General features: G+C 34.4%; 1 protein-coding gene across 1 annotated transcript; it reads left to right on the top strand.

Annotated features, from left to right (window-relative positions):
- The first annotated feature begins 1781 nt into the window (after nucleotides 1–1781).
- LOC110443660 (cytochrome P450 4F6-like) lies at nucleotides 1782–12763 on the top strand. Its single transcript, XM_021488056.1, has 13 exons — nucleotides 1782–2018; nucleotides 3266–3434; nucleotides 3864–4065; nucleotides 4523–4650; nucleotides 5396–5520; nucleotides 6073–6138; nucleotides 6586–6709; nucleotides 6999–7131; nucleotides 7767–7890; nucleotides 10179–10374; nucleotides 10672–10748; nucleotides 11365–11430; nucleotides 11781–12763. Exons 2-13 carry the CDS (start codon nucleotides 3273–3275, stop codon nucleotides 11881–11883), a joined length of 1506 nt encoding a protein of 501 aa, XP_021343731.1. The 5' UTR covers nucleotides 1782–2018; nucleotides 3266–3272; the 3' UTR covers nucleotides 11884–12763.
- Nucleotides 12764–15895: the final 3132 nt, after the last annotated feature.

Genomic DNA, 15895 nt, shown 5'->3' with positions numbered 1-15895 from the left:
TACATTATATACATTGATGCATTATATACATTGATACTTTATATCAATGATACATTATAAACATTGATACATTATATACATTGATACATTGATACATTATATCAATGATACATTATATACATTGATACATTATATACATTGATACATTGATACATCGATACAGTATATACATTTCATTAAACTACAGACAATCCAAGATGCTGGTCTCATTTATTTTCGATTGATACCTTTTCGTTCCGTTTGTTGTGTGCTGTAGGCGCCCGAGCAAAGCTCTTTAATGGTAACACATGCGTGCGTAAACAGAGTTGCTTCCCCTTTCTACACTTTGCCTTTTTTATTTTTCGTCCGGAAGTAGACGTCCAGTGGGGAAACAGGAAGTGTATCCTTGAAGCAAAGACAATTGTGTTTCAACCCATGCATGAATATCTTCATATAGTGAAAACAATCTTCATGTGTAATTACTTGTTTATTTAGATAAAAAATAATATACATTCTGAGTGAAAAAGTCTATCACATTAAATGTGATACTATCAGGCATGTGTCACCATGTATATGTAGAAAATCGTAATATGAGTGATACATATTTTAAAAGACTATTGTTAATAGATATAATGCGAGTCTTCCCTCTTTTGTTGTTTGTTTTGTTTTTAAATTATGATACATGTAGTTTGTATTTTTCGCTACCCTAAACGAATCACCTTACTACATTAGTATCAGTATATTATACCGATGGAAGAGACATTTTGCAAATATTACCCAAAAAAACGAAATCACCATTAAAATGTGTTCAAATACCAAAGCATAGCGAAACATACGAGAGAAAAATGGAAAGAATAGCAAAGATCATTAGAACGAATCGGAGTCGAATACATTTTTATGGAAAGACAAAATTCAAAAAAAAAGATAAAAATAAGAAGAGACATTAACAATGGAAATTTATCGTGAGCTCACAAAAACAGAGACGGATCCTTGTAATCCAGAAGGATGATAATCTAATGCACACGTGATTCATGTCAAATTATTGTCTGTTTAGCTCATGGGATTATTTTTGTCACAGAATGTCTACTACCTAGCAATATGTTTAGTTTGTTTTGCCTTCTGGATCTACAAACAAAACGTTTAAAACGTTTTTATAAAAAAATACTATCAAAGATTGTAAAATATGTATATTTTCTATAGCGTGTTAAATACTGATTGCAAAATGAAATTATAAATAATAAAATAAAAGAAGGCGTCATTGTTTTTGTATCATTTCGTGAGCATAATGTACTCGCAAACGTAACCAATGCATTTCACATTAACCGACCAGTGAGTACACATGTAATTCTGTGTTACAGGAAAAAGAGTAATGTGCTTCCTAAGGATATGGAACCACACGTAAGCCCTCGCTGCTCTACCGACTGAGAGCACACTGGCGATTACACACACACCTAGAAATCAATGCTAAAGACCACCGTAATGATCAATTAACCCCTGCCACATATGAATTATCAAGTAAAGATTAGAAACAATTGTTGAAATGTTCCGTTCACGTCAAAAATTTACCAGCTTACATGTATAAGGAATAAGTAAGATTTTGAGGGACCTTTTCGCTCTTCCATTTTTAACAACTGAAATACTTATATTAATTTAACGATATATGAAATGTACTTTAACGTCAATAGTAATAACATGATTATTGCAATATATAAATATGTTTTTATATGCTTAAAATGCGATCTTAAAATAGCGTTATAATTAGTAAACCATAAACACACCATACTCGTTGACGCAACCTTGACCCTCACGCTATATACTGTACTCTCGCTATGATCTGTTGTGTGGTTCACATGTCCCGACTTTACACAGTATCATAACGGCATGTATTATCTGACCACTGTCCAACATGGACAATAACTACAACTGCAGAAAAATCAATAGCATGACAGCCGTTAGTCGCCAGTATTACTGGCTAGTGTACCTTCCGATCGACTATTGAGCAATCGAAAACTGAATTCACGACACACTTTATCAAGCGGGTAAGTAAACTAATGTATACAATGCATGGCGTACATTGTACGCTTATAATAACTGCTTTTAACAATGCACTTAACGGCCTTATGTTGATACGAGTTAACCAAAGCTGACCTTTACACTTGTGAGGTAAGAGGTTAAAATCCAGAACGGTTGAAAAGTATTGGTTGATATAATTATGCCTTTTATGATTAATAACGAAACGAATTGCATGTATCATCCACACTTGGCTTTCGATATGAATAAGATTCTAAGTATTAGCTTTATAACTATGGCAGTTACCATGATAAGGGTTAATTGATGACTTGAGAATGAGTTATTGTTTATATGACTGTTGGGGTAAATGCTGTTATCACATCCCTTCAATATCATTCCTGGCATCGTTATTTTTGGCAGCATATAGTGAGGCTTTATTGATTTTACGTAAATCATGTACATAATTATGTATATCAAAACCCATATATAAAGTAAAAGTCTCACTTTTAGAATTTACTGTTAACTGATATTACATAGTTTGAGGATTTCCTAATCCACAGACACCGTGTATTAGCTCACTGTGTACTGTAACAAACTGTTAATGGCGATCAAGGCCATGTTTATCGATCGCTATTGTTAATGAAAGTGTCAGCATCATTTCCTGTTTTCTACATAATAAACACATATTAATATGTTTGACTAAGACATGTTAATTGGGTCGTTGTTTATTCATGCAGGTTCTACATTTTTGCACTTTTTCAAACTGACTTTTATGAAAACATTTGAAAATGTGTCTATTTCTTCTTATGCTTAATTTGAGACTATGTATATTTTGATAGTTTTTGAGTTCAATTCGTTTTGACATTAACTTAATATTGTTATAAGTTATTGTCATTTAGCTGATAAGACGTTGATAACCTGGCCCCAGAAAGAACAGTTAAATCATTCTATCATCATTTTTAACTTTCGTTTTTCCATAAAATGCTACATCACATTAAAATAGTTCACTTTATCTACCACACATCTCTGAGTTTATAAAACGAATCAATTCCTTTTTTCTCTCTCATGTAAATCAACTCTTAATTATTGTGTGTTTTTTATTTGTTACATATGACTACCGAAAATGAAAGCACACAACTTTTTATTATCTACCCATCTCTTGTTAATAAATGGAAACGACATTGAACTATTTAAAACTGGAACCTGAATATTCTTGAAATTTGTAATCCTGTTTTATGTTTACTTCAATTGAACTTGCCTGATTTTTCCATTTCAGATTCATCATGGAATTAGTTTTTCTTGTTTTAAGTGCACTCTTGAGCTGTATAATGATATGGAAAGGAATCGCCATCATCCAAACCTACAGAATGTATATTAATTTATATAATTCCGAGAAGGTCATGTCCATAGGAAGATTTCACCCTATCTGGGGTCATCTACACTTGGTAAGGTCGCACAATATCATATTTATTAACTTGTACTGATATATGAAATGTCAACAATAGAATAATATGTATATTATATGCAAGAAATAAGCTTAAACATATTATAATCATGAAAGTATTGTTTCTAATCAGGCAATTAGACACGGAAACGTACATCAATTAAATCAATTTCCCGACCAGGACAAATCTGTTGTTTAAACAGAAGTGTTGGTTGTCATGGTATTTTGTTTAATTTTGGGTCTCATTTAATGTCAATTAACGTTCATGCTAATATCAACAGGACAACTTGCAAATTAGCTTACTATACATGTATGGCTTTCTTCATTTTTATGGTAAACAAATTACTAGGTATTAAAACCTGAAAATCAAACTGTATTTTTGTATGTAAATTAAGTAAATTCCATTTATTTTCATATATTTGCTTAACAGATACCAGAATTTTCCGATTACGTACGTTTAGTGAAGACAGGTATCCAGGAGACCGGTAAAAAGATCAGTGGGGTGTGGCTAATGTTCTTCTTCCCAATACTGACCACGTGTCACCCCGATACAGCCAAGGTTCTGCTGAGATCATCTGAACCTAAACCAAAGCGGTTTGGAGAGGCTTATTACACCATAACACCATGGTTAGGTAGGTTTACTAAGCGTTTTATGCTTAACAAAAATAAGGATGTAATACTCGATTTTGACTAAATCAATTACAGTCCGTTGGTATGATTTACAGTTCAATTCCAAAACAAGACAAAATTGATCTTCAAAAGTAAGATAAGGTGAAAATCACTTTGGTAAAATTGACGTACACTGTAATCAACTGTGTACAAGATATTATATTAATAATGTCAGTATCAAAACGTTTTGGTAAATTATTGCCATCATCTTGTTGTATATTAAATGAAAAACAAACATCGCATTGATTCGAAATCAACATTATGACTGTTAAAATGACCTTGCATTAATAAGACAATAATAAGTGTTTTTGAAAAACGAATTGAATGATTCAACTGTTCGCTTTTCTGAATAAAATTACATATAACAGTTGCATAAAACTGAATGATTTTGCTCAATAAAACAGATTCCTTTCCAAACAGGTGATGGATTGGTTTTAAGTAACGGTCGTAAGTGGGAGAGAAATAGACGCCTGCTGACACCTGCCTTCCACTTTGATGTACTCAAGCCCTATGTAGATCTTTATAATGACGTCTTTGACACCTTCCTGGTACGTTTACACTCAAATTACGGTAATTTTTTTTTTCTATTTTAAGATTTATTTTTCGAAACTATTAAGACAGTTAATTGTTTTGTTTTGAGATTTGAAATATATAGTTTATTGTCGCAATTACTTCGGTCTGATGATGCTGGTGGTATTGATTGTATTGATATCTTTGTCCTTTTTTATTTTTTACATTTTTCAAAACAGCAGCGTTTCATAATCTGGTGACTTAGATATCGTATTCAGCACAAACGGCAGCATAAAATGTCCAAGAATATTTCACCGCATTGAGGTCTTATTTTCAAGTCCAGTCTGTTTCGGACCATGCTTATTGCCAGAGTTTATAAAACAAATCGTTCTCTCTTTACAATTTACCGCTATAATAGAATTGTAGATTTGCAGTCGTTGCTGTGCTGCTATTGAGTAAAATGATTGGTGCTATATGAGGACTTTTTTTTTTCCTTGATGATTTGCTTTCGGAAATGTTTGTGTGGTGAATTATGTTCGACTTCTTCGTTTCTTTTTTTTTGTTATGTTTTATTGATACCTTTTTGTTTGTTTGTTGTTTTCATTCTGATGTACCGTTGATGGATGTCTACATGTAATATTGATGATAAGTTTAAATAAAGACTTATTTTTTGATAGCAAAGGGAAGCGAAATAGTGTTCTCCATAAACTTTAATATAAAATATTTATATACGTATATATCAAGCGTGTTTCCCCTTCTACATAATGTTTTGTACGGCTTTAGAACATCATGGAAAAGGCAACAGCTGGCGGTCAAAGTGTAGAGGTACAAGAACCGTACATACTAGCGGCCCTTGACACCATGCTGAGATCAGCATTTTCATACGATTCACGTATACAGGAACAAAGGTAATGCCTCTTTGTGTTTCCTGTCGATCTCTTGCAGCATTGTTGAGACCTTGCTAGTACTTAAAACAAAACCACATATACGGACATTATTGATTTGCTATTCTTTTATCATATTTTATGATCTGGCAAGTTTGTCGTTGCCCTCTGTGGTTATTTATATTTTAAGCAATCTTTTTTCGCGATGTTATCAGTTCTAAAGTTGAGATTAATAATGTGCGATTCACTCAATGTTTTTATATTGGCTTAATATAGGAATATGTGTTCGTTTTAAAGCAAACTATACAAGATATTTACCGTATATAATGAATTTGTCCAAACTGAATTCCTTTGATATCAATAAACCATATCTAGAGGATTAAGATTTTAAGATGTATCTGCTTCGATTATTATGATTAAGATATGTATAGAAAAGTTATTTAAAAGTTTTTTGGAAATGTAATGAATTTCATTTTAATAGGTTGCATTTTATTAAAATGTGTAATTACAATATTGACCAATACTTATCTTGCATTCCACTTTATAGATCCACTGCTTTATTATTTTTGTTTTTAGCAACAAACAGCATCCGTATGTTGAGGGCGTAAGACGATTAACTTACCTTACTACATACAGAACATTGTAAGTACGGAGTCATAAAAATCAAATAAATCCTATTATATTAGTTGTAAGAATTAATACAGTAATTATAATTACTTTTGCAACGGTGGACATATGAGATTATGTCGGCAAATTATAAGTTAAATAGGACGTCAAGTGAAATGCATAGACACGGTCTTTTTGGACGAGTATTAGGGAGTTTCCTGCGTCTCCGAAAATATGATAAAATATCAAATGGTTCATCGTTTGATTTTTTTTTTTAAGTCAGTGTTGAATAACAAAGACTTAAAATACGTTTTTTGAAACCGATTCATTTACTTACGTGAAATTGATATTGATTGTATTGATGTATTCTGATACCAGAATAAGTATTCCGACGTTGTCAATTAACTGATACATGGTCGTTTATTTATGCTGGATATACTTAAAACAAAATTAATTTTCTCTGATGTCCATTTACTGACACAGGAGGCCGTGGTTGTATCCAGATTTCCTGTTTAAGTTGTCAGCAGCCGGAAAAGAATATTTCTCGCATACAAAATATATACACGAATTCGACGAGAAGGTCATACGCGACAGAAGGACATCGTTGGTAGGTTGGCAAATTCAAAGCAATCATAAGCACTTTAAAATCGATCAAGACACTTGTGTGTTTTACATTTATGGTATTTGTTTTTCAACATTTGAATCAATATTTCAATCCATCTTTCAAAGACACAAAAAAACTAAGTAAACACAATGTATTGATCTGTAGTAACGACCATTAATCTAAACAAATACCGAATTATTTAGTAATGCTTTATATATTGATGAAGTGACTTTTTACCGACGTTTATAAAAAAAAAAAAAAAAAAAAAAAATCTGCCTTTTATCGTCTACAGGAATCCAAACCACTAGCGTCAGACAAACATCGACTAGATTTCCTCGATATTCTGCTGACCGCACGAGACGAGCAAGGTGTGGGACTGACTGATCGTGAGGTCAGGGACGAGGTCGACACATTTCTCTTTGCTGGTCAGTGTTTTACTATGTACATCGGGAAATAGATATTAATTTTATTACATCCCATTCCCTATCATTAAAATAGAAGGACAAATAAAACAGCAATAAGAGAATGTCTAAGTGTCGACAAAACTGTAATTTGAACTCAAGATCGGTAAACCTAGAGCAAATATATGAAAAAGGAAATATTTTTAATGGAGACCATTTAAACATATAAGGATAATAAGAAAAAGTGTTCCAGAAGCTTAAGTATTATGCTTCATTGACGACATTCGCCATGCTCGTTTAGTCAAATCCAAGTAATATCACGCCCTCAAAATGAGAAACAGGGAAGTGGCAACCAAGAAAGGCATTTTCATATATGGAACGTGTATTTTAATGTTTTTATTACCTTGATTGATTGGGGAAAGGTATGGTGAATGTGTGAATGTAATTTTGTATTCTTTGCTTTCATACAAAATGCCACCATTTGTTCGCGCTCCAGAAAACGCTTGCTCCTTCCACAGCTTCTAATTTGTCTTTATTTTAGTAGGTTTTGGTGTCACATATGTTCCTCCGTCTACAATCAAAATTGAATTCCGATATTGTGTTTGGTTGCAATTTATCAATATCTTGAATCGTCGTTTTCTCTTTCCATTACAAACAAGGTCATGATACGACCTCTGCCGCTCTTGGTTGGGCCACATATTTGCTTGCACAGAATCTAGAAGAACAACAGAAGGTATATGACGAGGTGATGCACGTAGTTGGGGACAAACCGGAAGTGGAATGGTATGTTAAACAAACTATAGCCTGTATATAGCGATCATCACAGCGACTAATGCATTTATATGGTATATTTGTTCATATTTTGTAACACTGAGGATTTTTTTAATTATTTTAGCAGACAATTCATTGATGAGTCCTAATGGGACGAATGGTCATACGAAGCAGGAAACCTTTACTTTCGTTGACTTGCTTTATCGATGTCATGACTGCTGACATTTAATTTGATGGGAACTATTGACACAGCTCTCACCAACAACCCTGGACGAGTTGCGTAATATCATCATGACCTCGCAATCGTAGTCCTGTGAGCTTGATCCACTGCCTACAGACCTATTATAGCAATGTCTTGAAGCACTACTTCCTTTGATAACCTCAATCATAAACAAATCATTGGCTGAGTCAAAGGTTCCATTGTGTTTCAAGAAGGCACATGTTAGAACTACCGCCCAGTATCAAATCTGCCTTTTCTGTCTATGATCTTGGAGAAGGTTGTGCCCCGGAGTTTAGAGGTTCATCTCCATGCAAACAGTCTCCACGACAACCTGCAATCTGCATGGGACACTCTACTGAGACGGCCCTCCTACGTGTATATGATGACATAGTTTCTGTATTTGATAACAAGTGCAGATTGGTGCTTGTCATGCTGGACGCGTCAGCTGCATTTGACGCCAGCTGATGTTAGGACCACGAAAGTATTGCCTGTACTCCAAACCGATCGAAGAGATGTGTTGTCGCCATAGCCATCGCTATCATTGCTATGCCGATGACACACAATTGTACATGGTCATCAAACCACAGGATAGTTGGGATTCAATTTCACAAAAACTAGAAGGTTGTATGACAAAGATCAGTACCTTGATTAACGCCAACATGCTAAAACTTAATCAGGAAAAGACGGAAACAATCGTCTTTTCCCCAAAGTGTCAGCAAGCAATGGTTCTCCATCTCAAGTTCGGTACCAGAACTATTGAGACTGCCCCAGCTGTTAAAAACCTAGGGGTAAACTTTAACAGTTCACTGGACATGGCGAAACAAGTGAACGCTATTGCCAAATCCTGTAACTACTAGATCAGGAACAACGGCTTTATCCGGCAGTTTATAACTCCAGATGCATTCAGGATTTTGGTGCAATCACTTGTTACCTCTCGGTTGGATTTTGGTAACGCCATGATCTGTGGTATATCTGACAAACTAACTAGTCGTCTGCAAAGGGACCAAAACACTGCATCACGGCTGGTTACTCGTACTCGAAAGAGAAAGCACATCACACATGTGCTTAGTCCGAATTATTCTGACCTTTTATCGACTTTTTTATATCGGTCTGTCGTCGATTAACGTCAGAACTCCGGCCCTCTATGATATGCGGGAAATAAGCATGTCGCACATGGATCGAAAGATCTATTCTTTATGCACAAGATGAACATAAATTGCATGCCTCAATCATCCAATACAACCACTAAAACATATTTTTTCAAACTTACTCTGTTTTACTCTAGTTGTTTGATAGCCCCGCCTTCTTTTGCCACGTGACTAAAATCCCGCCGGCCTACGTCATAACGTTGGGAAATACCTTCGGTAACGCAAGATCTCGTCAATTGATGTGACATTGCTCATGCCATCATTTCTATTAAAAGCATGGGTTGGTATAGAAAACATTGGAAAATACTGTTCGTAATGATCTTTGAAACATGTTATTGATACCCCTAGTGCATAAAGAATAGATCTTTCGATCCATGTGCGACATGTGTGTGAAAGTGACGATTTTGTTTCTAAAATATCAGTTTGAAGTGCGATCCGGGCGCGGGTCGCTTACTTCCCGCATAGTATAGAGGACCGGAGTTCTGACGTTAATCTGCTATAAGAAAGTCAAATACCCTGGCCAAATTCAAGAGGAACATCAAAACTCACCTATTCATGTCTGCATTTTAGGCTTTTTGCAAAGACGTCTGCTTGCTTATTGTATAAAAGTGATTGAAAGCCTTTGTTTTTTTGTTTCACAATTATAACTAATACTATTATCCATATGCTGTAAAGCGCTTTAGAGTAATTTTACAATTGTATAGGGCGCTATATAAATGTTGTATATTATCATTATTATCATTGTTTATCTTTTTTTAAACAAATGTTTCCTGCTTCGCATTTCTAATGATTATTCGTTTTGATACTATGTATTTCGAAGATTTAATTCTCATTACACAGCAGAAAACAGTCTATCTCGAAATTGTTACAAACCTTACCTCATTGTTTCACTATGATAAGTGTTGTTTGATGTATAATTTTCATTATTTCAGGTCGGACATACAGGCTCTACAGAGACTGCCATTGTTTATAAAAGAAAGCTTACGGATGTACACTCCAGTTCCTCTCATCTCCAGGGTTACAACGCGCGAAACCGAAATTGACGGATTGATAATTCCGGCAAATAATCAAGTCACAATTCTTATCGATGCAATGAATCACAGAGAAGATGTCTGGAAGGACCCTGAGGTACCAACAAGCTTTAATATGTGTTTTTTTTGTCATGATGCGATTTGATTTTACTAATTAATCATTCCAAATAATTCTAAAACTACAACGGTATTTAAAAACGTCTAACATTCAAACACGTTGAAGAGCAAACTAATATTTTCTAACCTCAAGATGCAACTCGGAAATCTCAACCCGAGATATACGATCCTTGAAAGTAAAAACAAATTAAAATAATGATGATGTTTATGTCAATCGCAGTCTCAAATTCGATGGACTTCCTGTATTTTATATCATTCCATTGTAATCCTGTTACAGACATTTCGGCCGGATCGATTTCTGGATGACTCCACTAGAGATCCGTATAGCTTTGTACCATTCTCAGCAGGGCCAAGGTATAACATCATAATTAGTTTGTGTGTATATACAACAAAATAAAACTGCAATACTGTATACATACTAAAATAACGGTCAAGGCATAACAACATTTAAATTCTAGCATTGGTATGTAAAGTCGAGACATTGTTTTGTTTAACCCTGTAATACAATGTACTACCTGTATTCCGTATGGTGTTAAATTACATACTTCTGACAAACCTGGGATTGAAGGGAGTGTCAGGGAGCCTGTGTTAGCCATTGTTTATGAACACTGATCGCTATTGAAGTGATAAGGGGAAAAAATCCAAACTAATATTAAATTTTGTGATTCGGTATGCTAAATTTAGTATTGACGTCGACATTACAGCGTGTTTGTTTTATTAGGTTGATCGCGTGACTTTAAAAGCATGTTTGTCATGTTTTGAGGTTTCCCTCACCATACCCCTCTACCCATGTGTACCGTATTTTACTGTAGGCTATTAGCTCTTAGATTCAACGTTTCTTCCAAAACTTTGATAATATGACAATGAATGATTTTAACGATATTACAATTATTATATTATATCAACGAATTCCAACGTTTATATTATTTTTGTTGGTTTGAATTTCATTTGCTTCGAATCGAATCAACAGGAACTGCATTGGACAGAACTTTGCCATGAATGAAATGAAGGTAGCACTGGCGAAACTAGTAAAAAGGTGAGCTGACCTTTGACATTGGTTACTTTTATTTAATTATGCTTACAATATAAGATATATGAATATTTATGCAGATCGGTATTATATACTGATATGATGTCATGTCAGATATCTTAATGGGTAAATTCAGACGTGTAACATTGATTTGAGTAATTTAATTCACAAAATAACACATAAAATACAAAGTATATCAAAGTGAAACAGGAACTGTTCATTGTGTAGGAACTTTATTTTGCACGCTTCCTAAATAATAATAAATACAACATTTGAGCAAATGATTACAAATTCAAACTATCTAAGACTGCATATTTGCCGCAGACATTTTTTAAGCTATCATAAATTGTTTTCAGATTTCGTGTGCTTCCGGATACTGATCACACGCCTGTACTGTCATATGAAGGGATATTGCGCTCGAAAACTGGTATCTGGGTCAAACTGGAACAAAGAAAGTAGAAGGAAGAGTCATGATGTGTTGATATACAATATCATCTAAGTGTTTACTAGTTACCATGACAACAACATTGACAATTATGATGTCAATTACGGGATAATATTCCCAAAACGACTCATGTTACATTCAGTGTATACAGTGTAGCCTGTTTCATCCGACTCCCCATCCCTTTCAGCTTCCGTTTGTGGTCGAACAAATCGCCTGTTTGAGACACAGTTTGTCAGAAATAAAACGTTTAATTAGGTAGATTATATTTGAAAAATAGGTTTACAGCTGTAGGACAGATAACACAGGCTGTCCAAGTGTTTATGTGTTGGATTAGACAGGTTCCATTGTTTTTTACTCGAAGTTCACTATATCTTTCTTTATCCTGATAATACTCCCAATTAAATGTATCCTATTACAGACGAGGACGGCCGACCGTGAGGTCTATAGTGTTCTGACAAAGTTTGAGCCTCGCTATGCAGAAAAATTTGGGTTCGATTCCCAGCTTTCGGCCATCTTGTTTCAAACCTCTAAACAGGGTATTAAAACACAATTATTTTATTTATTTATTATCTATTGACAGCAACCGGTTCATGCGATGTGTTAAATGCAACAATGCATGTTTATACGAGATAATAATTAAAGATCAGACAAGAAGATACCTCAGGGAAGTCACATCTGTTTTGAATACGTAATATAAATACAATGTTATTTTTTAGTTAGATTTAAATTTAATTTTATGTTTCAACAACAATACAATGAAATAAATGTTTATTGAACAATTGAATATTCTATTACTAGCATAGATGATCTCGTTCATATACACGAGTTTTAAAGGTCTGTATATTATTTGTGCTTATATTGGTCCCCAAAATCGTCAAAAATTACAACAACCGTGTATGAATTTTCCTTATTTTATGAATCTGAATACTTCTCCGATACTGTTATAAAAATATATATATTTGTATTTTTAATTATGGTTGCCAGGGCAACTGGTTGAAATTTACAAAGATTAGTGGGATTCAAAAACTGCTTGATATTCACGATTTTACATATTTTTTTTTATAATTCAAATTTCTCTATGCGAATTTCGACTCGATGATATGATGAAATTATTGGCAACAAAAACGACCAAACCATACATAGTCCTTTCCAGAGCCCAAAGCTGAAGTTTTCTAACTGCACAATACGAACAAGTTACCACTACTAATACTACCGACGTAGTAATCATTTACATCATACGACAACTCACAGGTGTAGAACCTGTCGGATCTGATGTTTTTTATGAAGATCTTAATTGACAAAGACATTTAAATAAAGCAGACACAAAACTGTCACAAAATGTGTCGTAAACAGGTGAGTGAGGAAATCTCTAGTGGTGAGAGAGAAAAACTATTCTACACCGAAAGTTTAACACTGCATTAAAGGTATACCACTCTGTATCAATAGTATTACACTACACCGAAAGTTTAACACTGCATTGAAGGTATACCACTCTGTATCAATAGTATTACACTACACCGAAAGTTTAACACTGCATTGAAGGTATACCACTCTGTATCAATAGTATTACACTACACCGAAAGTTTAACACTGCATTGAAGGTATACCACTCTGTATCAATAGTATTACACTACACCGAAAGTTTAACACTGCATTGAAGGTATACCACTCTGTATCAATAGTATTACACTACACCGAAAGTTTAACACTGCATTGAAGGTATACCACTCTGTATCAATAGTATTACACTACACCGAAAGTTTAACACTGCATTGAAGGTATACCACTCTGTATCAATAGTATTACACTACACCGAAAGTTTAACACTGCATTGAAGGTATACCACTCTGTATCAATAGTATTACACTACACCGAAAGTTTAACACTGCATTGAAGGTATACCACTCTGTATCAATAGTATTACACTACACCGAAAGTTTAACACTGCATTGAAGGTATACCACTCTGTATCAATAGTATTACACTACACCGAAAGTTTAACACTGCATTGAAGGTATACCACTCTGTATCAATAGTATTACACTACACCGAAAGTTTAACACTGCATTGAAGGTATACCACTCTGTATCAATAGTATTACACTACACCGAAAGTTTAACACTGCATTGAAGGTATACCACTCTGTATCAATAGTATTACACTACACCGAAAGTTTAACACTGCATTGAAGGTATACCACTCTGTATCAATAGTATTACACTACACCGAAAGTTTAACACTGCATTGAAGGTATACCACTCTGTATCAATAGTATTACACTACACCGAAAGTTTAACACTGCATTGAAGGTATACCACTCTGTATCAATAGTATTACACTACACCGAAAGTTTAACACTGCATTGAAGGTATACCACTCTGTATCAATAGTATTACACTACACCGAAAGTTTAACACTGCATTGAAGGTATACCACTCTGTATCAATAGTATTACACTACACCGAAAGTTTAACACTGCATTGAAGGTATACCACTCTGTATCAATAGTATTACACTACACCGAAAGTTTAACACTGCATTGAAGGTATACCACTCTGTATCAATAGTATTACACTACACCGAAAGTTTAACACTGCATTGAAGGTATACCACTCTGTATCAATAGTATTACACTACACCGAAAGTTTAACACTGCATTGAAGGTATACCACTCTGTATCAATAGTATTACACTACACCGAAAGTTTAACACTGCATTGAAGGTATACCACTCTGTATCAATAGTATTACACTACACCGAAAGTTTAACACTGCATTGAAGGTATACCACTCTGTATCAATAGTATTACACTACACCGAAAGTTTAACACTGCATTGAAGGTATACCACTCTGTATCAATAGTATTACACTACACCGAAAGTTTAACACTGCATTGAAGGTATACCACTCTGTATCAATAGTATTACACTACACCGAAAGTTTAACACTGCATTGAAGGTATACCACTCTGTATCAATAGTATTACACTACACCGAAAGTTTAACACTGCATTGAAGGTATACCACTCTGTATCAATAGTATTACACTACACCGAAAGTTTAACACTGCATTGAAGGTATACCACTCTGTATCAATAGTATTACACTACACCGAAAGTTTAACACTGCATTGAAGGTATACCACTCTGTATCAATAGTATTACACTACACCGAAAGTTTAACACTGCATTGAAGGTATACCACTCTGTATCAATAGTATTACACTACACCGAAAGTTTAACACTGCATTGAAGGTATACCACTCTGTATCAATAGTATTACACTACACCGAAAGTTTAACACTGCATTGAAGGTATACCACTCTGTATCAATAGTATTACACTACACCGAAAGTTTAACACTGCATTGAAGGTATACCACTCTGTATCAATAGTATTACACTACACCGAAAGTTTAACACTGCATTGAAGGTATACCACTCTGTATCAATAGTATTACACTACACCGAAAGTTTAACACTGCATTGAAGGTATACCACTCTGTATCAATAGTATTACACTACACCGAAAGTTTAACACTGCATTGAAGGTATACCACTCTGTATCAATAGTATTACACTACACCGAAAGTTTAACACTGCATTGAAGGTATACCACTCTGTATCAATAGTATTACACTACACCGAAAGTTTAACACTGCATTGAAGGTATACCACTCTGTATCAATAGTATTACACTACACCGAAAGTTTAACACTGCATTGAAGGTATACCACTCTGTATCAATAGTATTACACTACACCGAAAGTTTAACACTGCATTGAAGGTATACCACTCTGTATCAATAGTATTACACTACACCGAAAGTTTAACACTGCATTGAAGGTATACCACTCTGTATCAATAGTATTACACTACACCGAAAGTTTAACACTGCATTGAAGGTATACCACTCTGTATCAATAGTATTACACTACACCGAAAGTTTAACCCTGCATTGAAGGTATACCACTCTGTATCAATAGTATAACACTACACCGAAAGTTTAACACTGTATTGAAGGTATAC

Source organism: Mizuhopecten yessoensis, unplaced genomic scaffold (assembly GCF_002113885.1).
Source record: "Mizuhopecten yessoensis strain PY_sf001 unplaced genomic scaffold, ASM211388v2 scaffold245, whole genome shotgun sequence".
NCBI classification, from domain to species: Eukaryota; Metazoa; Mollusca; class Bivalvia; order Pectinida; family Pectinidae; genus Mizuhopecten; species Mizuhopecten yessoensis.
Note: the sequence above shows the minus strand (reverse complement) of the source record. Positions and strands in the feature narration are given on the sequence as shown.